This window comes from Pelmatolapia mariae, linkage group LG10_11 (genome assembly GCF_036321145.2).
Source record: "Pelmatolapia mariae isolate MD_Pm_ZW linkage group LG10_11, Pm_UMD_F_2, whole genome shotgun sequence".
Lineage (NCBI taxonomy): Eukaryota > Metazoa > Chordata > Actinopteri > Cichliformes > Cichlidae > Pelmatolapia > Pelmatolapia mariae.
This window is the reverse complement of record NC_086236.1, coordinates 19155551-19180381: the sequence shown is the minus strand read 5'-3', so window position 1 is coordinate 19180381 and position 24831 is coordinate 19155551. Positions and strand designations below refer to the sequence as shown.

General features: G+C 41.2%; 4 protein-coding genes across 5 annotated transcripts; 2 read left to right on the top strand and 2 right to left on the bottom strand.

Annotated features, from left to right (window-relative positions):
- The first annotated feature begins 1070 nt into the window (after positions 1-1070).
- Positions 1071-6850, top strand: LOC134637286 (thrombospondin type-1 domain-containing protein 1). Its single transcript, XM_063487674.1, has 8 exons — positions 1071-1278; positions 1986-2110; positions 2877-3271; positions 3359-3959; positions 4089-4250; positions 4357-4777; positions 4886-5426; positions 5548-6850. The coding sequence occupies exons 2-8, from the start codon at positions 2059-2061 to the stop codon at positions 6178-6180; spliced, it is 2805 nt and encodes a 934-aa protein (XP_063343744.1). The 5' UTR covers positions 1071-1278; positions 1986-2058; the 3' UTR covers positions 6181-6850.
- A 37-nt stretch (positions 6851-6887) lies between these two features.
- fgl1b (fibrinogen like 1B) lies at positions 6888-9191 on the bottom strand. Its single transcript, XM_063487675.1, has 9 exons — positions 9118-9191; positions 8918-9004; positions 8459-8732; positions 8117-8276; positions 7885-7982; positions 7647-7735; positions 7435-7560; positions 7245-7309; positions 6888-7106 (listed from the first exon to the last, which is right to left on the bottom strand). Exons 1-9 carry the CDS (start codon positions 9121-9123, stop codon positions 6926-6928), a joined length of 1086 nt encoding a protein of 361 aa, XP_063343745.1. The 5' UTR covers positions 9124-9191; the 3' UTR covers positions 6888-6925.
- A 908-nt stretch (positions 9192-10099) lies between these two features.
- On the top strand, positions 10100-16651 carry tpte (transmembrane phosphatase with tensin homology). Of its 2 annotated transcripts, none has more exons than XM_063487360.1 (19): positions 10100-10243; positions 10666-10756; positions 10850-10930; positions 11010-11057; positions 11159-11320; positions 11858-11977; positions 12877-12976; positions 13068-13131; positions 13247-13311; positions 13475-13535; positions 13621-13702; positions 13896-13984; positions 14081-14142; positions 14238-14318; positions 15103-15208; positions 15301-15398; positions 15480-15575; positions 15664-15734; positions 15831-16651. In XM_063487360.1, exons 2-19 carry the CDS (start codon positions 10710-10712, stop codon positions 15934-15936), a joined length of 1539 nt encoding a protein of 512 aa, XP_063343430.1. In that variant the 5' UTR covers positions 10100-10243; positions 10666-10709; the 3' UTR covers positions 15937-16651. The 2 variants fall into 2 exon arrangements, with proteins under 2 accessions (XP_063343430.1, XP_063343431.1); XM_063487361.1 differs by lacking the exon at positions 10100-10243 and adding an exon at positions 10253-10397.
- A 7-nt stretch (positions 16652-16658) lies between these two features.
- On the bottom strand, positions 16659-24448 carry smpd1 (sphingomyelin phosphodiesterase 1). The gene is made up of 9 exons (XM_063487359.1): positions 24282-24448; positions 23802-24063; positions 22380-22700; positions 21805-22085; positions 21379-21552; positions 19065-19236; positions 18866-18942; positions 18353-18498; positions 16659-18271 (listed from the first exon to the last, which is right to left on the bottom strand). The coding sequence occupies exons 2-9, from the start codon at positions 24018-24020 to the stop codon at positions 17853-17855; spliced, it is 1809 nt and encodes a 602-aa protein (XP_063343429.1). The 5' UTR covers positions 24021-24063; positions 24282-24448; the 3' UTR covers positions 16659-17852.
- Between the last annotated feature and the right edge of the window lie 383 nt (positions 24449-24831).

The following is a 24831-nucleotide window of genomic DNA, read 5'->3' as shown; positions in this document are numbered from 1 at the left end:
GGCACAACAAATCTTTCAAAACAATACTTTATCATATCCACCCACAGTTACCATATAGCAAGTAACTACATATGAATGAGGAGCCTATGGCAACAAGCAACAAGTAGTGTTAGAATGGTGCTTCTGTTGTCACCGTAAAGTATTTTAACAAACAGAATAGAAAAGTTCATTGTTCCCATTGTGAACGTGAACGTTTCATCTCCAGAGAGGTTTCCTGTTCTGTGTGGACTCTCGCCAGAGGAAGAATGAAGGTCTGCAGAGTTGATTAGATTACCCTGCCATGTGGCCCGCTTATTGATAGATGAATTCAACTGGTTCAGGAAGTCTCGAGAGCCGAGCCGAGCCGAGGCAGGTCTGATTCTCATAATTGGGGGTGCGTGCACAATATTTAGTTTAGGTGAACATTTTACCGCACGACATGAGTCCCGTTGCTCTTACAATGAGATGGAGTGATTGACTACGGCTTTCTGCATAATTTATGATTTGGTGTGCTTTTATTTTATTTTTTTAAACTCTAATTGGTTAATCATAGAAAAACGACATATATAGTTTACTACACAATACTGATTAAAACGTTTGATTTTTTTTCTCACACTGTCACATAAAGTATTGAACTACAGATCCCTATGTTGAATTTCACATATTTTTCCTGCGGCACTGCCATCTTGAATGTTTTGATGATCCGGGCGCCTGTTGAAACTGATATCGATCTTTGGAATGATAGACTTAATGCAATGCGATCCTTTAACTGCCAGAGCAGGAAATGTATCTTTCATTTGTGCCTTTTTTCGTCTAGCATGAAATTTCCCAGAGCTAAAGCACGTTAGAACCAGTTCCACTTCTCACTGCTTCATTTTACCTGCTATTAATCTCAGGCAGGAATAAAAAGGGCGAGAGTCGTTTTGGACGCAAAACGTTCTTTATTTTTTTAAATAGCTTCTTAAATGGAAGCTTCAAGGCAGATAATATTTAAGACTTAAGTCGTAAACCGTTTAACTGCGTGTCTAAATTCTGAGAGGAAAAGGGAGTTTGTCGCAAACATAATACGCCCTCTTGTTGACCTTACTGAGCGGATCTCTTTCACGCGCTCTGAACCCCTGCGCGCGCCTCTGGAGCGCTCGTGGGGCTGTCATACTTGTCCCCCTGACTGTCAGTGAATTTTATTAGCAGCTTATCTGGCAGAAGAAATTCGCAACGAGCACATGGAGGGACAGTTACTGTGGGTGCTGTGCGGGGGAAAGCGCCGAGGAACCATACTTTTCTGAGTCTTCAAGACACGTGAGTACAATTTGATTCAATCAGACTGCACTACACAAAACAGTAAAGGGTTAGACTCACTATGTAAAGCACCATGCATGCTAATCTAGACTGAAAATCCAGGTTTAGATTCACTAATCAGAAGGTATTGCGCACACAAAGGGGGCTGTGTTTATTCGCGGATTAAAAACCAGTCATATCCTGAAAATATTCACCCAAATGAGCTACACAGTATGAGCACGGGGTTAAAAACAAGCAAACACCAGGCTCCACCTTAACTTTGTATTTGCTTGGAAGTTTGGCTGACTTTATGATGGAAATAATAACTAGTAGTAAATGTTCTGATTCTGCTCTGACTTCAAAAGTCTGAAATGGTCTGTTTTTGAAACAAACAAAAAAAAATAGATCAAATCAGACAAGTGTTTGGCTTCAGCCTACTACATGTTTGTGATGAACAAAGCCCCCTCCCCTCCTTTTTTTGAAACCTCTCTTGTGTGATGGTGGCAGCTCCCCATACCCATTGTGAAGATGAAAGGAAGAGGAAGACGCCAGTGTAAATTCAGAAAAGTCATGTTCACTGTTCATACTCTAGCCTTCCTGTTTTCCATACATGCAGAAGAGCGCACAGCTTCTTGTACACACACTTAATTGCTATCTACTACTTCTCTGTGGATTATCTTCTTGGTATTTTTTTTTGTTTTATTGTTCTATGATTTCCCCATTTAAAGCTTTTCACAGCGTTGTGATGGTGGAATAGGATGATCATGTGGTGTTGGAGAAAAAGGAGGCACAGGTATCGGAATGCCACAGGCTGTCTCACTGCTGTCCTTCCTGCTAGTGCTCATTGGATATGGTGAGTTTCTACAAATCTATCATCTTAGTGCATTTTAATTGACTGCTGAACGAGGCTAATGCGTGGCCTCTTCAGACACCCGCTTTCCTTTGTGAGGATGTGAGGTCCCAACAACAGGATTTACACAATACAGAGCACAATAGCTCTTAAAATAACATGCTACTAGTGCGTTTCCCCCCACTAATAGCACCCTGATTCTTGGCTTATATACTCAAACATGTTTAACTCTTTGTCTGTTTGATATCTATACTTTACTGCTTTTGAACCTGTTAATGTGGACTCCACTGAGCTTGTATTGTCGTTCTGAGCAAAAACTATACTTTGTGGTTGTTTGGGCAATATAGCTGATTTTGGATAAGGGAAATGTATAAGAGGTTTATAAAAGTATTATAATTACACACAGGACACGTTGTTATAAATTATGGTTACAGTGTGTTGTCAAAACTGACACTTTATAAACTCACAATTGAAGCCAAGTTTTACTAGATAACCTTCTAAAATTTGTAAAATTACCATAAAAAACGAACAGACCCATACACTCCTAGTATTTTTTAAACAGCCAGAACCAGAAACAACCTTTAGGTACAGTAAAAGCAGGATTTTTTTTTTTAATAAATGCATTAATGGTTAACAACAACCAGACTTAATTTTACCCATTGTGGACATATTAAGGAGGTGTATTCACCATTTGTAGAACATCGTGTAACATTTTCTTTTTCTTTTCTCTGTCTTTCTCACATCTACTTGTGTGTTTTCTTTCCTGTAGCTTTTGCAGGGCTCAATATCTGGCCCTCCTTGCATTCTGCCCTAAGCAACAGCAGCGTATTTGTGGACTTCAGCATAAAATCCAACGGCAGCACCATCCGGAGCAGGAGCCTATCTCTGGTCAACACGGAAAGCAACACCACTGTTCTGACCAAGACTCTCCACAACAATCAACCGGCTGGCAGGGTGGAGTTCAACTGCTCCTGCTTCCCGTACGCAGGAACTTTCCGGTTCCTGCTGAGACAAACCAGCATCTCCACTATTCTCCCTACTAATAGCACAGAGGGCAGTAGCATAGAGAGCACTACCTGGTGGTGGAGTTCAGAACTACAAGTCCACTGGCCAACCTTTCATATTGCCGTGGAGAGAGCTGGGAACCACTCAGGATCCTTTCAGGCAATAAAAACAACATTTCAGTATATACTGCTGTAAAACAGTGACCATAAATAATTATCATACTTCTCTTCTGTTGTTTCTCTTCAGGTTGGGATATCCACTAATGAACACTTTCAGGCTTGTTCCAGCGGCATTGATTCTGCTCTCTCACTAGAAGTCAGCTACATGGAGTACAACCAAATAGGTCATAACAGCATCAACAAGGTCCGAGCCCTCACCCGAATCCCAATCAAACCCCTCCGTTCTCAGAGTGTTGAACTGTCCTGTGCCTTCCCATTCACAGACAGAGATTTCATAAGAGTTGCTCTACGGTCTCCTCACACAGCACAGGAGGTGAAGAGCTCTGGACCGCTCTACCTGTCCCGTATCTTCTCCTATAAGCTGCTAGTGGAAAATGCCAATGCTTACAAGAGTGGCTGTGAGGGGACTATGACTGTTAAATTGATCACACCGCCCTGTGCTCACATCAATGGGAAAGTATTACTGTATAGCGATGCTGCTTCATCTGCAGAGGAGCCCACTTCTCCCCCGTTGGCCTTTAACTGGCTGACTCAGGGAGAGAATGAAACTGAATTCAACTGCTCCGTGTTTTACCCGGGAAGGAATAAGTACTGCTTTCGCTTTGTTTTCAACTACAGCCGCTCGCCCAGTCCAGCACAGACGTGTCTGGTGGCTTACAAAAGTGCAGGTGAGATTGTTTAGCCCGTGTGTTTTTGGTGTATTGGAGTGGAGGGAATTTATGTAGCAATGCAGAGTTAAAGCTTTTAAACTACTAATCTGCTTTATCGTGTTTTAACACTTTCCTTGCATCCTGCAGAGTCATGGGGGCCATGGCAGCCGTGGAGTGTGTGCAGCGTGAGCTGTGGAGAAGGGGTGAGGGAACGAGTGCGTGAATGTTTACTGCCCTCAGGTGTGCGAGGGATGCAGTGCACTGGCATGATCAAGGAGCAGTCCCTGTGTTCACTAGAGGATTGTGTCGGTGAGTTTATTTACCCCTAACTTGCTATTTCTAATCTCCAGTATCTTAGATTAAAGCTTTTTGTCTTCAGTTTTGTGTCCAAACTTTGTTTTTCTTTATGTCCCAGTGGTACCGGCTCCTTCTCCATCTCTCTCACCTGCACCGGTTGGAGTTGCACCCTTGGGCGGTAACATGATTGTGGTAGTTGGTATCTCCCTTTGCCTGGCTGTGATTATGGCTACTGTTGTGGTGACGGTGTGGAGAAAATTTTGCCAGAGCCCTCAGTGCAGCTCTGTCCGGAGAAGCTCCATACATTCTCCTGGAGGGCGCAAGCTCTCAGATGAGGCCTCCATCTGTGGGCACAGCCTACAAAGACCCAGCCTGTCTGATGTTCACAGCCCTTCAGGGGGCGTGGGTGTGGCTGCAGCCCAAAAAGATGGGGCTTTCTTGGGAAGTCAACCTCTCTCACAGACTGTGGTGATACCACTCCCACAGGACCCAGAAAGACTATCTCCCACTGGCCAGAAGGTGTTTCCACCAATATTTGGGTATGTTTTAAAATTTATAATATTCTATCCCAAATGTATCCCTTTTTGTCACTAGCTATTAAAAAAAAACACACACACACAATAAACCGGAAACTATTTTTTGCCTAGGTACAAATTGGCACAACAACAGTTGAAAGAGATGAAGAAGAAGGGCTTAAAGGAGGCTACACAGCTCTACCATGTCTCTCCCAGCCCTGTCCATGACACTGTTGTAGACACATCTGCTTCACCCACCATCTCTCCCATTCCTACACCGATTGGATTTGCTCATTCTGCCTCCCCTTTAGGTCTACAGGGTGATTCTAAACTCAAGAATTTTCACATTGCAGCTCCCTTTTCTGAACCACCACCACAGACTTTTAGGGCCACACCGGACAGACTGAGTCCTAGAGTGGAACTGATCATAGGTCCTCCTGTTGCTGCTCACGCAAGTAGGAGCAGCTCCAAGTGGCATGACCGCACTGCTGACTGGGTAGAGATGGTAGAGAGGAGTGGGCTAACAGGTTTCAGAGAAGAAGGACATGCAGCAATGGGAAACTCTTATCATAAGAATCCAAATTTCCGACGGACTTCCAGTTTTAATGATGCCAAACCTCAGCTACCGTCCTTCTCACAGTCCAGACAGTTCAGAGAAAGAAGCCTGACCCAGGTAACTTATATACGCTTTAGTATGACTTTTATTTATTTTTTATTTTGTTTATTTATTTATTATTGCTGTAAAACATTTTAGTGCCATGAATGGTCGAGTTTAATCGTTATGTCCTTTCCAGGTGGGATCTCGGACTCTTCCCGAAGGAAGCTGTTGGAGCAAAGGAGGGTGGGAGAGACAGCCATATCGCTCTTATCCAATTCCAGAGCATGGGGCTTCAGAGTGGGCCAGATCCAGACTACAGAAAAGTGACCAGAGGAAGCCCTGGACAGAGAAACCAGTGCTTTCGCACATTAATGAAATCAAACATGCAGGAACCGAGACAAACACAATTTCAGCATCTGGGACACAGGGTAAATCTGACTTTAATAGCACAGCAGAGAGGAGAAAGAACAGTGAGCAAGTTTCAGGGATCGGGGGTCCCGCTGCAGCACCTGTTAGTTCTCAGGGAGTGAACCAGTTGAATTTGGATCGGGCTGAACAGAACTGGAACCGTCGCGGCCCCTCACCAATTCAGAGGAACATCCTGGCCCGTAAATTAAAGGAGGCTCAGTCCTACTCTGCAGCCAAGGGGCGCAAGCGCAGCTCCAGCTTTACTGCTTCATCCTCAGAGCAGAGGAAAGGTCGCTGCCACTCTCTGCCCGTGACTGAGGAGTACACCAGCAGCGATGGCTCTCCCTACAAGCTGAGCGAGGCAGAACAAAAGATGCTGGATCTAGATCTGTCCTCATCATATGTATGGGAGGAGGAGTAGATCACAAACTACAGCTGAGAAAAACTGCCACTGAAAATCACATTTATTCTTTACCCTTCACCCTAAATCTGTGTACCCACCTATGTATTGTAATGTTACAGATTTATCTCTATATGTTTTATCTTCTGAAGTTCTTATTTTAGACTTTAGTTTTGCATTTTTTAAGGTTTGTTTTGATATTTTGTGATATTATTACTGACTTTGTGAATTGGTAAAGTTTTATTTAATTCACTGTATGCCATTGCTGAGATTTCTAACACACTTTGAAATATATTTCTCCTCTGTACTTCAACAGCTGGTACAATAAACCTGTCACATTTTCTAAATGCACTCTTAAAATCAATACCTAGACCCAGATAATGCTCTAGTTTTATTTCCACATTGCTGTATGTGTTTCTTTTATAGTGCTGCCAAGTCTTCTGTAATTACAGTACTCTACAATACTGAAACCGCACCAGCTACACTAGGGTTCACTGTTTAATGTGAGATCTAAGCAGTGTCAAATATGTAATGAAAATTACACAGTTGTATCAATTGTAACTACGCTTGAGGACAATCAAATGAACATCAGAGAGGTTATGGATGAAATGCTGTTTATTTTAGTGTTTGGTTAATAGACACTTTACAGAAAGAAATGCATATAATATGGTATTACTGATATTTGATAAATTCTTTTAAAAATAGCAAAGGGAGAAATTAAAACATGGCAAAGAATGTTTGCTCTGTTTTTTTAGCCTTTAGGTTTTTAAATTTCGCCCGCTCCACTGCCCACGGCGTCTAGGAAAACCAGAGGCCGCACCTTCATGGTGGTGTGTCTAAGTGAATACCAAAGGCCTTTCCAGGTCCCCCAAACAATGCCGTCATCATACTCGGCTTTGTACTTCCCTCTGCGATAGAATTTTCCATTTAAGTTGGCTGCATGACATCTGTAGATCAGAAGTTAAGGGCACAATGTCAAAGGTAAATTTTCCAAATTACAAAACCCAGTGAAGAGACACAAACGTCATAATCACATTTGAAGTGATGCAGACTCATGGAACAGAAAAGGTGGGTGACAGCCTCACCTGTTGTACCACCAACCTGCTTTATTCTCCTGGGCACAGCTTCCCTGGAGGTACCGGTCGTTATCCTGTCAACCACCGGCATCAGTGTTTTCACATTCATCATTTGCACATCAGTAGTCTATTAGACGTGCTGTGAAACATCAACTTGCCATCTTGGAGTGGTAATGGTTTTGACAGATGTGTGACTAACCTGATCCCTGGTGCTGAAATGCATGCCACTGAGGCAAGAAGACCACTGCTCCACCACACCCCTGCTTCCACTGAGAGCATCTCCCGCTGACCCACTGTACTGCCCATACTGAAGACGATATTTATCCTGGAATGAGCATTAGAACAATGTTTCCTGGGAGGATCGTTGTACTTATGATTCTAAGGAAAAGCTACACAAAGTGTTTTTCTCACAGCCTCATCGGTGATCCTGAAGTTGTCATAAAACGCATAGCTTCTCTGTCCATCCCAATCCATAAGATCGATCTTCACAAGGTTCTTACCTTTAGTACAAAAAAGACACAAAGTAAAGTTGGTAAAGGAGAAGCTAATAAGACAGGAAATAGAACTTTTTAAAATGCAACGTATGAATGAAAAAAACACATACTGGGTGCCTAATGTGAAGCATTAGTGCATAACGTGACCTGCTGACCTTCTGAGAGCAGAGAGTAAATATGTTCATTGCCCAACCAAAACTCGTCATTCCACAGTTTGAAGTCGCCAAAGCCATCTCTGTAGTCCACCCAGTCTCTGAAATGAGAAGTAGGCTGGCAGTTGACTTCAAACAGAAAACCCCATAAGCTTTATCAGCATCATACTAGATTTTAGACAGGCTGTGGGATCTTCCCCCCACATGCTGTGGGCTACTTCTTCTGCACAATTACCTGTGAAAGTCAACTCTTCCATGCCGGCGTTTTTGAAACACTGTCCACCCTCCTCCATCATCCATGTCACAGTAAACTAAAAAGGGCTCCTGATGTAATTTGGGTCTTATGCGGTAGAAACCGCTTGATGGTCTCTGTCTGTCGAACAGTTCAGAACAGTCTAGAAGAAAGACAAAATAAATGCTTCAGAGATTGCTGATTAATGTTCTTACATTGACATTTTGACTTTGTGTTGCATGTCAAGTAAAAAATAGCTGTGCATGTGCAAAACCCAGTGAATTAGAAATAGAAAAATGCGTCATGCACTGTAGATTTGCACCAAACATAGTGCACTTTTCTTACCTTTATCATAAACAATTAAATTGCCTGCCGGTGGAAGTGGTTTAGTCAGCGTCATATCCAGTCCATCTAGAGCTGCGCTCTTGTTGTGGTTTAAACCAGAATCGGGGTCTGAATCACCCTGAGGTTTGCTGTTAGACGCAGCAGGCTGAAAAGGACGGAAGTATTTGTGCGTCTGCAAGTGCTCAACCTGCCATTTTCTGATCAAAAGACTATTTTCCAGTTTCCTTATGCTGCGCTTGAGAACAGCGAACTCAGGTCCGCACGAGTCTATTGCCTTAAAATAAGGAAGGAAAAAAATACCTCTGTTTTTATTCTGATAACACACAGAGGAAGCAGTAAGTAATGCATCACAGTTTTTTTCTACACATCTAGAAAAAACACCATTTAAGGCATACATTTTCAGTTTTCACAGTCAATACAAAAATAAAGGAAAACATTTGTTACAGAGTAGATACATACAGACGGCTGTGAAGAGGAGACCAAGACTGGGCACAGCAGAGTCAAGAACAGCAACACTGGCATGACTTTTAGGAAAAACCACATTTTCTAAAATAAACAAGACAATTTAGATTAAAACTTTAAGAAAAATCAAAAAGTTATCCAAAACTTTAAATGCTTTTTTTTTAACACCTGAAGAATCTCGAAGCCACAAGCCTTACCTTCATTTCACCAAGCTCCCCTTGTTTTCTTCAGGTTCAGTGTTCTCTTCCCCTAAAATTTGTCAGCATTATTTATAGGCTGGGCTAGTTCTGCATGGTCCACATTAGAGGATTCGGACTAGAACGGTCTCGTCAAACACTGAACTCAGGTCAGTTTTGTGCTTTCTCCTTCACAAACCATCGCATTGTCTTGAAAGTAGAGCTGACCCCAGAGCTGCAAATAGCTTCACTGACCGAAAATGTTGAAAGAGCTCCATTCTTTACATACCAGAAGCGCTGCTTGTGGGGTTTGCCTTTTAAATATAACACAGTGATGTATTGGGGGGAGACAATTATTCCTAAAAAAAAAAAAAGCATTCTATTTTTCTTAATTTCCTACTTCAAATTCGTGCAATAAAGTAATGCAATATATCATTTCTTAGTAATTTCATAAACAGCTGAGCATCCGGGTGAACATTACCCAGGGCACTAAAGTTATAACATTTACACATATTTAATATGCAGTGGTATGCAGAGGGTTGTTGTAATAAAAGATGATGAAAGGGAAATGGGTCAGATGGAGGCAGACGATGCGCTGTGGCGACCCCTAAAGGGAGCAGTTGAAGTATTTTGTGTTTTCTATGTATTTATTTCATTTTTACTTTTTACTTTTTATTTTTCTGAATATCATACCCAAATATCATGAATTCATGACAAAAAAACAAAAACAAAAAAACAACAACAAGTGACGTAAAAGGCAAGAATGTACTATTTCGTTTTTGGCCAGTCTATTAAAACCAGATGTTCCAAATTACTCAGCCCGTTGGGCTAGTTTAGTAACTATCTGCGGTTTAAATACGTCTGTGCAGAAGGGTTACCGTCAGACTCTGTTTTTGAGTCAAAGTAAGCTGAGGAGGAAATATGAATAAAGAATAAAGAGGGGGGAAGGCCATTTTTTCCTCCTGTTTTTTCTTTTTTTTCTACTGAGCTCCAGGAAGTTCGAAACCGCTACGTTTGCAAAAACGATGAGGAATAGTGGATGGATAGAAAAAAATCCACCCGGTTAACCTTTGAACCGTCTTCCTTTGTCCCAGGGAGAAGTCACAAGACGAAGTCTCGTATAATTTGACGAATGACAGTCCCGACGGTAAGCAGGCGGTGGGAGTTTAGTTTAGTTGGGCTTTTTGGGGGTCTGATTTGTTGTGAACGCGTCAACGCTGCAAGGAAAGTAACAGGACAGTGAATGGTGATCACACAGACTGTGGACCGGGCGGTGAAATTTTGTTAAAATTTACCCAGAGGTAAACATAATGAGCGATTCCTTTCTTGAACAGTTTCTTTGTACGTGCTGCAGCCGAATGTAGTGATTTAGGGACGCGCTGTGGACTCCTGCATCCTGCAGGTAGCACCGGGAAATGCGTGAGAGACTGGTTTGAAGAAATGCAGCGTTTTAGGACGATGACACAAAGTTTATGCACTCTTGTCTCATATTTTTCCACATTGTAACCACGTAGCATCGCGCTGAACAGGGTGCACTCAATCTTATCACGCTTTTGTCTCCTAATGCAGAAACTCCACGTTCAGGACAAAAAGAGAAAGGAAACGGAAGCATCATGTCCTCTGTGTACTTTAGCCCAGGGTTAGACTCAAGTGTAAATGGGTGAGGTTTTTATTTATTTATCTCTCTCTATATATATCATATAAATACATATATTTGTGTGTCTTTGTCTGTAATCTCTATCTGTCTTCTCAGAGACATTACAAAGATGGAGAATGCTAAAGTAGAGATTGATGATGGAAAGGTGGAGAGTGCACTACCAGACACAATGTACTAGTAAGTTTACAGAGATCCAATTTGCATAACCCTCTAGTTCTACATACAGGCACATATAACCCTGTCCCCTGTTTTGCAGCAATCTTCGGAAAAAGATAGCCCCGTTTGTCATGTCCTTTGGCTTTCGGTGAGTGCGTTTTTTGCAAATTGGAAACGGGTACACCCCTACCTGGTTGTGTTTTTAATTAAGTGCATGTTTTATCATCATTTGCATGGCTTTTTCTCCAGTTTATTTGGAGTAATACTGATCATATTGGACTTTGTGCTGGTGATTGTGGATCTCTCGCTGCCAGCCAAGAGTAGAGATGCTGGAAATGCGTTAGAGGCTGTGTCCCTCACCATCTCTTTCTTCTTCCTTGCTGATGTCCTCCTGCGTGTCTATGTGGAGGGGTGAGTGAGAAATGCTTGTGGGAATCTAGTCGTTGTTTTCTGCACCTCTGTAACACCCAGTTGTGAGTAAGAAGTCATGCGCATGAGCCTTCCAGGAAGAATAGCCTCTGTTCTGAGGAAGCCAGTGGATTGCCCAACAAATCAGACAAAACTTACTTTTGCAAAGGTAATTTTTTGCTGACACTGCGCTAGAAGAAGTGTTCACGTTGATGCGGTGGATCGCAGTATAGTTTGAATCTGTAAACATCACAACTGTTTCTGTACTAATGTGAGAAAGAGAAATGTTTAAAGTAGTGATTCCCACCGGAGTTTTGAATCAGCAGAAACCAAGTGTGATTTGTCATCAAACAGGAAGTTGTGAAAAGGAAGTCAGACAGGAAATGTTTTGGGTTAGGGATTAGGAAATGTAATGGCACAGTCATCAGAGTGTCAGAGAAATCACTGAATATGTTCATTGCATGATCTGTACAGATTCTTTCTCCAGCTGTATACTAATTGTCTTGTGTCATGTTTCCACTTATCTTGGCCTCCTTTTAGTTTCAAAGTGTACTTCAGCTCCAAGCTGAACATCATAGACGCCTGCGTGGTGATAGTCACACTGGTGGTCACCATGGTCTACACCTTCTCTGACCTGTCAGGTGCCAGCCTTATCCCCAGGTACATGTTTGCTCATTGCATCACAATAGGCATACAGTGGGGGCTGGGGCAATCGTGGCTCAAGAGTTGGGAGTTCGCCTTGTAATCGGAAGGTTGCCGGTTCGAGCCCCGGCTTGCACAGTCTCGGTCATTGTGTCCTTGGGCAAGACACTTCACCTGTTGCCTACTGGTGGTGGTCAGAGGGCCCGGTGGCGCCAGTGTCCGGCAGCCTCGCCTCTGTCAGTGCGCCCCAGGGTGGCTGTGGCTACAATGTAGCTTGCCATCACCAGTGTGTGAATGGGTGGTTGACTGGTTGTGTAAAGCGCTTTGGGGTCCTTAGGGACTAGTAAAGCACTATACAAATACCATTTACCATACAGTAGGAAGGAACAATTAAATAATTAAGTATGATCTGTAAATAAGCGTTGGATAAGAAAAATGCAAAAGGCCACTTTAATGAGCATATCATCATTTAATATTTGAATTAACAAAAATATTATAAGCTTCTTGTATTTCTTTTCCATATGGGAATTTACACCCATAGTCCACCTACTTGTTTTCTCTTATGATTCCTGACTGACCTCATAGATCTGTGTACAAACTACTCCAAAAAGAAACCAATAGAGCAATGTTTTCAGTAAATTTGCAATTAGCGATATTGTACTTTAAAAACAAAAGCAAAAAAATTTTGAAGTCATTTTTTTTCTTATTTGGTGGTGAAAATCTGAGAATGAATGACTGACTTGGCTGATTGTCTAATGACTGTTTAGCTTAACCATATGGTTTTAAGCTACATGCAGTAGTTGCATAGAGTATTATAGACCATATTACAGATTTTATAATGTCCTATAATGTCCTTTTGAATGCACTGGACTTTGAACACCTGGAATAATGGAATAATGATTCAATTTTCCCTACAGGGTTGTGACATTTCTCCGCTTCTTGAGAATAATAATCCTCGTGAGGGTTTTCAGACTGGCTGCTCAGAAGAAAGAGCTGGAGAAAGTCACCAGGAGGATGGTAAGGTCGTCACTCTAGACACAAACTGGACAGTTACAAGTGTTAGGGTTGGCATCAAGAAAGAACACTGGAAAAATTGCTTATTTTTCAGATTTCTGAAAACAAGCGGCGTTATCAGAAGGATGGATTTGACCTCGATCTTACCTATGTCACAGGCAGGTGTTTGCATGCTATATGAATTTAAAAAAAATGCATGTCAGGAAAATACATTTTGAGATTAAAAAAAAAAAAAAGAAAAAAAATGATTTTGCATCTTTACCCGCTCTGTAGACCGTGTCATCGCCATGTCTTTCCCCTCCTCTGGGAAGCAGGCCTTCTATAGGAATCCAATCAGGGTAAGTGTGAGTGGCCTTGGATGCGGACATGAATTAAAATTAATTTTACCATGCACCACCTGCTTCATTTTACAAACATAATAATAACATAGACAAAGATCAAAATGATCCCAATCACAGTTACCATTGGCTTTTAACTGACTTCTCTTCTCTCTTTGTGCAGGAAGTGGCAAGGTTTCTAGACACTAAACATGAAGGCCATTATAAAGTTTACAATCTTTGCAGTAAGTGTGCACCACCTTTCCTCACATGCACTGTATGCCCTTTTGTTGAGGATTACAAAACAGCGTAGTTTCTTTTTGTTTCCAGGTGAGAAAGGCTACGACCCCCAGTTCTTCCACTACAGGGTTGAACGGGTGTTTATTGATGACCACAATGTCCCCTCCTTGGAGTGAGCATGGTTTCTGTTTCATATCTTTAATCTGGATCTTTTTCTTGTAGTAAACCTATACCAATGTTGAGACTTCAAGCATTTCTATAAATGACTCAGATCCAGGAAAAAGATGCATCACAACTGCATCAATTCCAGTGCTAATTAGTATTTTCACACCTTATTTCTTTGTTCTTGTACTGGATTGTTTCAGGGACATGCTCAAATACACAGCGGGCGTGAGAGAGTGGATGTCTGCTGATCCCCAAAACATCATTGCGATTCACTGTAAAGGAGGGAAAGGTAACGTTAGTGAGCTCTCCTTGATCATTATCATTGGATCACTTATTTGAAAATATGCGTCTTTTTAAATGTGAATTCTACTGCTCCCTTTCCCAGGACGCACCGGTACTATGGTGTGCACCTGGCTCATCGATAGTGACCAGTTTGAGAGTGCACAGGTGCATCTCTCTTACTTACTTGTCAAACTAGGGTAAATAGATAAGTGTTTTAAAACAAGGCTATATCCTTACATTTGTTTCTTTTCGCACTGAAGGACAGTCTGGAGTATTTTGGCGAGCGGAGGACAGACAAAAGTCAGAGCTCCAAGTTTCAGGGGGTGGAGACTCCCTCTCAGGTAACAACAAGTCATCAGAAACTCTTTGTAGTGAAGGCATTTATTCTTAAATGTTCCATTTTAAGAAAAACAACTCTAATCATTATGATGAGCAGCTCCATGTGGCAGAAACACAAAAGCATGGCACCAATACAACGGCCTTCTTCACATCTTCACATGTGAGGCGACTGGATTTTTTTCCAAAATTTGTAACATCGCCAGAGAAGGTTGCTAGGTTTTGACCAAACCTTTTATAGGAAAGTATTTGGAAACAGCCAGATGGTTCTGTCTTACAAATGATTTGTGGGAGATTTTGGGCGTACCTGTGAGACATCGCTCTTCACAACCATCATCAAAACAAATAGTAAAGGAATGTCTTTTGGAATAAGTATATTAGAGTTTTAGGCACTGGTGAAATCAATTCCAAGAAGCATAAAAGGGATTCTGGAGTCTCAACATCTTCTTAAGACAGCCTGTTGAAATACATGTACAAATTTAATGGTAAATGGACTGATTCTTATTCTTTTCTTTTCTACTTTCCCAGAGTACTCAAAGCGCTCTATAGAACATGCCAAATTCACACATTCACTATCTTCTATGCTTTTTAACCACCATTCACACACATTCATACTCTGATGGATGCATCACAGAGCAACCTGGGGTTAATATCTTGCCCAAGGTTATTTGGTATGCAGACTAGGGAGAGCCAGAGATCAAACCACCAACCTTCCAATTAGTAGATGACCTGCTCTACCTCCTACAGCCACAATATGTTAAAAGGTTTTGTTGTTTTTGTGTCCTGCAGAGCCGGTACGTAGGGTACTATGAAATCATGAAGAATAAGTTCAACAGACAATTGCCTCCACCGAAAAGCCTCAGGATTAAAAGCATCCGTATCCACTCCATAGCAGGTAAACTAGAAAACCTGAAGCATGTTCGTTTATAGCTGCACCACCAACAGTGGCACATATGAGCTTTTTTTTCTCCCTCTACTCCTGCTCAGGTGTTGGTAAAGGTAATGGTAGCGATTTCAAGGTCAAGATAATTGTGAGAAAAGAGCTGGTGTTTGAGTGTGTGTGTGCCAAGCAGGAGAACTGCACGGTAAGTCTGTCACACACTCACAAATTCACACAACAGGATTGAAGAGTTTTAGCATTTTAACCCGTTTATGCGTTTTGTTAGGTATTTCCTGATGTGGGTAATAACGCAGCAGTCATCAGCCTGCAGAATGGACCTGTGGTTGAAGGAGATGTGAAGGTCATGTTTGAATCGAGCGCAGTGAGTGCTTACTTTTTCGCCTTTACCGCTCTATATTAAAGGAAAGCTTGTGAATTAGATTCACGTGATCTGTTCTCATCATCCTTAGGGTCTCCCAAAAGGATATGAAGATGTTCCATTCTACTTCTGGTTCAATACATCCTTCATAGAAGATAACAAGTGTGTTTCTTTTTCTATTTCAGTAGATCAGAGACCATTTTTTGTATTCTTTTGACTGTATTATCATGACTTACACTCTCTTTAAACTGTCCTCAGGTTGTTTTTACCCAGGGAAGAGCTGGACAACCCACACAAACCAAAGACCTGGGACCTGTACAAGGAAGACTTTGGTGTCACTATGTTTTTCTCAGAATCTGAATAAAAGAAAGATGGAAAAATGGGAAAACCTGTTCTAGCTTTAATGATGCATAATGAACAGAAATATGCAAATTGAACACTAATTAAAAAAATGCAGTCTTGGTGTTAAAATTGACCAGAGGACACATTTACATATGTTTAAATGTTGTGATCTTAAGTGCTTACAATTCTCCACTTTACAAATAATGCAGACTAAAATTCTACTCTCAGCTTTTGCCACTTAAATTTGTGAGACATGGAGGATTACCAATACACAAAGAATAATGTCCGCATTTAAATTAATCTGTATGTGCAGGTACTTGTTTTGGTGTATGTAGTAAAATGATCAACATTTAGCATTCATGAATAAAGCTATATGTGGCTTTTCTTTTCATAGCTCAGTGCTTTATTTGTGAACTATTTCCCAATGCTGTTACCTATTCATCCCCACTTGAGGATTTATTGAAACCTAAAGTAGCCTAGGTATTGATTAGGGTTAGAGTTGTCTTTGGTGGAAATGTGGAAAAGGGAGAGAGGAAGCCAAGACATTGCTAATGAGAGCTCAGAAAAGATGTTAGTCTCACAATGATTTAGAATTTGAGCTTTCAAAGCAGCAGCTATTGTAGAAACCGCTTTGATTTTGATGAATCAAGGGTCACTTCAATGCAAATAATGATTTGATGGCAGTTTTTGTATCAAATTTCTGAAGAAAAAAAAGACTGTAATAAAGTGTTGGAGCTGTGCATGTGTTTAATTAAAAATAAAATCATTTTAATTTGAACTCAATATTTGCCCCTCACAAATAGGTAACGAGCAAGCAATTTTATTCACACTCTGTACAATCGCTTAAATTACTGCTTATATTACAAGCACTTTCCTGTTACACCATTAATTCCCCAGATTTGAGGAGCCAAACAAGCATGTCAGATTTATTCACTGCTAAAGAAAGTGGCTAAAAACAAAGTGCAGGCAGAAGTAAACATTAGGAAAGAAAAATACTGCTCTTTGGTTGGCCAAAAGATGTTTTTGCTGAGGCAGAAAATGTTGCACATAAGGTGGATTACAGAAAGCACAGACCTAAAATCCAAACAATGGTGCTGACAAAGGACTTAAAAAAAAAAAAAAAGATATTAAAGTGCCGAAACATTTCTGAGTCACACTGTGGGACTGAGATTAGCGTCATCGCCTCACAAGAATAAGGTCTGCCAGCAGGTGTCTTTCTGTGTTGAGTTTGCAGGTTTGCTGTATGTGTGTCGGTTCTTGTGTCAATGTGGGTGTGAATGGCTGCCTGTCTGTGTTAGCCACAGGCTTGCAACCTATACAGGGTGTACTCCACCTCTTGCCCCACGACCGCTGGACAGGTTCCAGCCACTTTGCAACCCTGAATTATATAAAAAGAAGAAAATTAATGGATGACTAACATTTCAGAGGACAGAGGTTTAAAAGAATCTAAGATCGCAAGAATCGATTAGTTCATATTTAACAAAAAAGAAAAGGCACTGGTTTCAAAAGAACTGCTTAAATCATGAGAACTGAAGAATCCTTGTAATGCCTAATACTGTGTGCGCTTCAGAACAATTTTTACCACCCTTTTCACAACTGACATTAAAGGGGGAAAAAAAAAAAAAGAAAAAAAAAAGTCAACCGTCCATAGCATGTTCCCACATTCATGTAAGTGAATTTAAACACATTATTAGTGATGAGGCACAACAAATACTCAAGTTGGGTTTCCAAGTTCCACATACGTGTGAACATAATGAATAATAGGTCAAGTGACTTTATGAAACCAAACCTATAAAAAAAACAAACAAACAAAAAAAACAACAACAACAATCATTGTCCATCTGCAACAGAGGATGATTTGTTTTTGGCTCAGTATCATATTTAGTCATATTGCTTTTTCCCCCTGACCCTGCCTTTTCCAGGCTAAACTCCATCGGGTCAACAGAGAGTTTTTGTGGCAGCTCTGGCTAAGCTTCCTTTAAAACCATTAAGGTAGTCGCACTGCTTCAGGTCATCATAACGCCCACTTCGCAGGTAGCACAGTATACCGGTCTTGCAGACCTCTTTGCAAGGCTTTGAGACGTGCCCCTTATATCTCAAATACCAGAACTTCTGGAAGACAGGATCATCATTGATAAAGGTCCCGATCAGCCGATTAAAATCAGAGGGGAACAGAGTAGACAGACCATAAGCTTCAGTGGCACGGTACAGTAGTGTCCATTTAGGATCCTTTTGTGGACTATGTGGTGCCCCTGGACTGTGGTTTGCCTCTGTAAGGTTCAGGATGTAGGTTTCATGGTCGAGCACCAGCCGAGAGCTTCCTTGGTAGTTCCCATCAACATAGTAGACACGGTATCCTGAAAAGACATATTTTTGCTGCGTGTGAGTGTGCTGCTTATGAAATGCTGGAAGATGACTTAACTCAATTATTAACTCACCTGGATTAAGCTCAATATAGGTAGTGACACTGGGAGCAATAAATGCTACCCCCAAAGGGCGGGTCATGGTTTCCTCATCATAAAACATCTGAAACTCATCCAGGTGCGTATGGCCAAAAAACTGTCCAGTGATTGTACTTTCATACCTGAAGAAAGGATGCGAGAGTAGTTTACCAAAGAGAAACCTACCAATTCATCTCTGTTCACATGCTTTCAGATGCTGAAAAGTGTTTCTGGTAATAAGCCAGCTCTGTATCTAGCTGCTGTAATTCCAAGAATACTGCTTATTGGGATTTAGTTGCATTGATCAGCATTACACACGCACCTTTTCTAAATTCACATTGGGAAGCATTTAATGGTATGCAATTACACAATAAACTTTTGCTTAATGTATAGGAGCCCAAATCATTCTCCAAGTGACAAAGAAGTAGCCAGACTGACTTTAGTACTCCAGTTATCTTTTAACAGTTTCTAACAGCTGTATATTAAATCTTCAGTGACTACTGCAGCTACCTGTTGACAATGTGATAATAGTTCCAGCTCCAGCTGCTAAGACAAAGGCCAGGTGGGATGTGACCAATGATATGTACCTACAATAAAGGAGGAAATATTTTTAAATAAAAATACATGTTTTCTTGTGCTTAATAAATGAGATCAGAGGTAATTAAAATAAGAAAGTCACAGTGCCTCAGTGTTAAATGATCAAACTCACTTTTTCTCCCTTGTCCTCGCTGGCCTGGAGAATGTGGACGAGCCACTGCAGCTGATCCCCGGGATCGGTGGAGTTCACCATCAGCCAAAAGTTTTCTCGTGCACAAAAGTTCATATTGAGAGAGACCAGCCTCAGACCAGGCTGAATCTGCACCGTGTAGAATCCTCCATATCTGTAATTACAACAACAGGACATCTGAATGGCTCAAAGTCAAATGAAACTCTAGGCATTATCATGCTCTGGGTTACTTATTGCAACTCAAAATGTTGTATACACTCACTGGCCACTTTATTAGATATTCCTTGCTACTATTATAATCAGGGGTGCACATAAGTGGTCCGCAGGTGCGCATACGCTGTCAAAATAAAAGACGTGCACCAGATAAGAAGTTGCAACGCTCCACTGAATTGAAATCTGATGATTGTGGAGGCCAGTGAGTACACTGAACTCATAGCAAAGTTGAAGAACCCAGTCTGAGATGATCTTTGTGACATCATGTCACAAATAGATTGATACTAGAGATGGCACGATACCACTTTTTTTATGTCCGATACCGATATCATAAATTTGGATATCTGCCGATACAGATAAGAATCCGACATAGTGTATTTTTTAATCAATAAAACTGTTTTTTTAATATCTTGCTGCATTTTCTATAAGTTCATACTCAAGTTTTTTAAAAACAAAACACCAAAGCTATTCTGTTATACCTGTATGCAAACAATACACTGCACCCAAAATATTTCATAGTTCAGCAATACTGATCAATCTAATAAACTTAAACCTACACCATCCTTCCTATTCTGGTATTCTAAACAATACTTATCAGAAATATTAAACAACCTAACTAATAGGGTTGCCAACTCCCAGCAAAAAATAAATAAATAAATAAAAAATTTGCACAGAAATAAATTATTTTTCCACAATAATTAAATAGATTCAACATCTTTCTTCAACAGAATTGCAGACTGCACAGATGGTACCTTCCCAAAGGAAAAAGTACTATAGCTTACTAGGGTATATATTAGACTTAAAAGCCAATCATTAATCAGTTCCATGATTGAAGTAGCAACAGGAGAGGGAGGGGGAGAGAAGAGGCAGTCGCTCCATATATCGGTTGTTAAGCTTAACGTGAGAATGCTTTACAAACATTCAGAGATGAACTTACACACTTGCTTTACTTCTCTCTGGGATAACTTTCTCGGAGACGAAATGCCGGTTTGGTAGAGAGGCTCCAAATGCTCAACCAGACCGCCGAGAGGTCTCGCACAGCCGCTCTATCACGTGACGCATACTGCTCCGACGTGCTAAGGTTATGAGCTGAGTTACACCATGTCACAAGTTTTGTGAGGTGCTTTCGTGATATTTAATGAATCGGATTACATTTTTTTTTTTTTTTTTTCTCTCCGATATTCGATCCAGTAATTTAGGTCAGTATCGGACTGATACATAATATTGGATCGGTCCATCTCTAATTGAAACATGCTTTGTGTTATTTATACCATATTCTGACTGTACCATATGAATATTACACCAGAAATCAAAACTCCTCAGACCAGGAAAACATTTTTTCAATGTCCAATTTTGGTGAGTCTGTGTAAAATGTAGCCTTAATTTCCCGTTCTTAGCCGACAGGACTGGGACCAATGTGGTCTTCTGCAACTGTATCCATTTGCATACCATGATTGTACCAAATGGTTCTTTATGTTCTTCTCCGACTTGTGGTATCAACAAGGAATTTTCACCCAGAGAACTGCTATTCACTGGGTATTTTCTCTTTTCAGCCCATTCTCTGTGAATCCTAGAGATGGTTGATTGGGAAAATCCCAACAGATCAGCAGTTTCTGACATAATCAGACCAGTCCATCTGGCACCACCAACCATACCACATTCAAATTAAATTAAATAACCATCTTCCTCATTCTGATGTTCGGTTTGAACTTCAGCAGACTGTCATCACCATGTCTACGTGCTTAAACACACTGAGTGGCTGTCATGTGATTGCCTAATGAGATAGTTGCATAAATGAGCAGTTAATCAGGTTAGTTGCTGCTATGTGATTGGCTGTTTAGATATCTGCATTAATGAGCAGTTTAACAGCTGTACCTAAAAAAGTGGCCGGTAAGTGTATAAGGAACACTTTCTGTTATTGGTAACCAGTCACAGTCAAAGTGAAACTGCATCATAAACACAGTTTCCTCGTGATCCAGTGTAAATGCTTTGTTTCGGGTCAGTTTTTAACCTATGGGTAGCTTTAACTGCAGTACTGTGGCAAAGGATATTCACATATAATAAAATCATAAAATTCAGTAACCTTAAAGTCTTCAATGCCTGATCTGGCAACCACGGGGCCCATTCCTCTGCCATTTGGTCATATAGCCAGGAAGAGGATCTGTTGCCATGAATATAGGGTGGAGGGAAGCTGTTTACTGGTGTGCTCTCGTGGTTTCCTATAGCAGGGTAAACCGTCACATTAGGTCCCAGGTGTCTGAGGACAAAAGTTAAGAGTCAACATGAGATTGGACCAGCTCAAGATAAAGCATGACAAACTTATGACTGGACAACCCTCTGAATGTTAACATGGTCTGAGTGAGAATACAGTGTGTTTGTAATGATTGTAGCCATAAACCACCACAACATATTATTAGTTTTATTATATTAAAACTACTCTGATCTGCTGTTTTATGAGTTAAAGCAGCAGGTATCAAAAAAGTCAGAGTTAAGCTTAAAGCAAACTTACTTGTGGATGAGTCTGGAGATGACAGTAAGCTCTGACAGTTGCTGCTCCCTGGTCTGAGACCACACATTGTGTGCTGGTATGTCTCCAGTCCAGTAAACCCAGTCCCATGGCCCAGCTTTGGCAACATTTTCAAGAAGGTTCTCTACTGTCCAAAGAGGTAGGTCACACTTTCCATAAGTTCCCCAGTGCCCAGCCTTCCTCCTGCTCAAGTTTGGAGAGCCTGAATCGTTACGACAACACAGAGGTTCCTTGCAGTCTGCAGCACTGCCGACGTCATATTCCTGTCAGGAGGAACAAAGAGTAATATTTTTTTAAGGCACGAGCTAAACCAAAACAAGTCAGGTGATCAAAGCCATAACACTTTATGCTGAGTCAAGCCAAAATATACAGACGCTGTCAATCACTAACTTTAACCTTGTTTTTGACAAGCGTATGACCTTAATATAAAAAGGTTTCATATACACACCTACTGACAGACACACTTCAAGGGACTACATACATACACAAAATTAGGACAAGAATAGCCAAGTTTGCCAGCATTTCACTTCAATTTCAATTTTGGCTGAGACACTCACCCTGTCCCAGTGGACGTCTGTGAGAAACAGGACTCTGCTCTGTGGAGAACCAGGTTTGGGAGGAGAGGGTGGTTTAACAGGGGGCTTAGGAACATTTGGCAAAGTGATGTTCCAAGGTGCATACACATCAAATTTGCCACAGGAAGGGCCCACCAGCACAGCACACGCTTCAGTGGGCCACAGAAACGACTCCTGCAGGGCCCTTATGAAGTCATCCCTGAACAGCTCAATTATATCCCGACAGACTTGCTCATCAGCCAGATGGAGACGGATACACGCCTCACCTACTGCACGTGCCACTCGCTCTTCATTTGCATCACTCTGAGGGAAGGGGTTAACAGAGAAAAAACAAGATCTGAGAGGAGGAAATTAAGAAAACTAACCACTACATTTGAACTTCCTGCAAAGCAGGCCAAGCTAAAATTTGTTTACAACAATCTGAATTTAAACTTGCTCAAAGAAACATTTCACAGTACGTATATAAGTCACAGAATTTAAGTGCAGCATCTGCACTTAAAAAACAGGAGGATATGCAAACACATGTGGTTGAGGTCAGCAGCTACAGCTAACAATAAACATGTTATTTGTGGTCAATAGAGACCACATGACATAGTCTAAGGACTTTTATGCTAAATCAGCTAAACACAGAAGAAGCAGAGTGTCATACGACTTGTATCATATACCACGAACATTTTTAAACTCTTTATGCTCTGCAATAGCAGTAATATTCTCTAACATAACTGGTGATTCATATTTGGAAACATAATGTGAACTGCTCAGATTTATTGTCTTTTTAATCCAATTTAGCTGTACCAGAATTGAATAAACAAATAAATAAAAGAAAAAACTGCCACAGCTTAAGAGAAGCCCCTTGTTCAGTCTAGGAAGTTGGACAATGTGCAATAAACTGAACAAACCACACATCACATAGAAGAAAGAAAGAAAAAAAAAAACAGTTAAATCAGAAGCATATGTTGATCTCAAATCTACTCTTCAGCCATCCAGTTTAAATGTTTCTACTTCCCAACATTAGAAAATACACTGATGTAAATGGTAAAGGGAATATTGAATATACTAGAAGCACCTCTCAGTATTACATGATGCAGGTTAATATGGAAAACATAATCTTCCTGCACAGGATGGGCCACAGCACTTTATGAGGCAGCTGCAGTCTTCCAACATTTGTTGGACTTTGCTCAAGATTTTCTACGGACTGTAAAAACATAAGCTCTAATTATGCATGTAGTCAAAATGCAGTCCACAACAACAATTAATGTATAACTAAACTTCAATGCAGTTTTAATACTCCAGTAAACGTCTCCTAAATGTTTTTCACTTTTTAAACAAATTACTTCCTGAGCTGCTCTGAGGACCGGATGGTCTGTTGCACTTGTGGTTTAATAGGACATTTTAACACATTACCAGAAGGGCAACATCAACAATGGTGAAGACAGCTTTGCAGACGTAGCAGGTGACATTTCTCCAGTTGAATCTGACACTTGAGTGGCTCAGCTGCTCCATGAACACCAGGCTGGGGTTTCCGGACAGCTGTGCTGGATGACAGGAGCCAAACAGCGGCAATATCAACACCAAAGAGCAGGTTATCAGCCCAAAGGAGGGCGGCTGAGAGGAGAGCCTCATGGTCCAGACAGCAGGTGTCCTCAGAGAGCCTTTGCCTCAGCCTCTGTACAGGACAGCAAGACAACACGCACAACAAGAACAAAACAAGGATGGGTGTCAAGGAAGTAACACTTACTGTCGCGGTGCTTAACTTAACACTTCAGCTTCAGAATAAGTGACTCACAAACAACCGCAAGCAATATTCCGCTGTATGTCAGCTACTAACACAGCAGCAGCGAGAACACACTCTTAACAAAGCTAGCTACTCTTCTGATACCATACCTCTGAATATAACAAAGTGTCGCAGTTTTCCCTGAGTGAGAAGCGGGAAGGTCAAGAGAGGCCCAGCTCCCACGTCCATAAAGTGCAACGAAATGAGCTCGGCAGCCTTCTTTCTTTGTGGATGTTCGCTACAGCAACTGCCGAGTTTTAAGTCCGACTGTCACCTCAACGGCTGCTGCTGATGCCACTGACTTCTGAAAAAGTCAGCTGACACGTCACGTGAGGCCGGGTTCTCTCGTGCGCCCCCCCCCCCTCCTGTTTTCTGATTGGCCTACAGTCTGCAGCTGTCAAATGAAGTCAAATAAAGATTATCAAAGCTGAGGTCACGCGCTGACCGTTTATATTTTTAACCCCCTTTTGACCAAATTCTTCCTTAATTACACAGTGGCTGAAGTCCAGGAATAGCTGCCTCTGCAAACTTTTATAAGCTTGGGACTATAAATTCAATGTGCTGGGCGTCAGTATATTCTGCTTTATGTCCGCTATCTTAAAATAAAATCAATAAAGTCTTAGTTTTGGTAATTTTGGTTGCTTATTTCCTTTGTGTGTG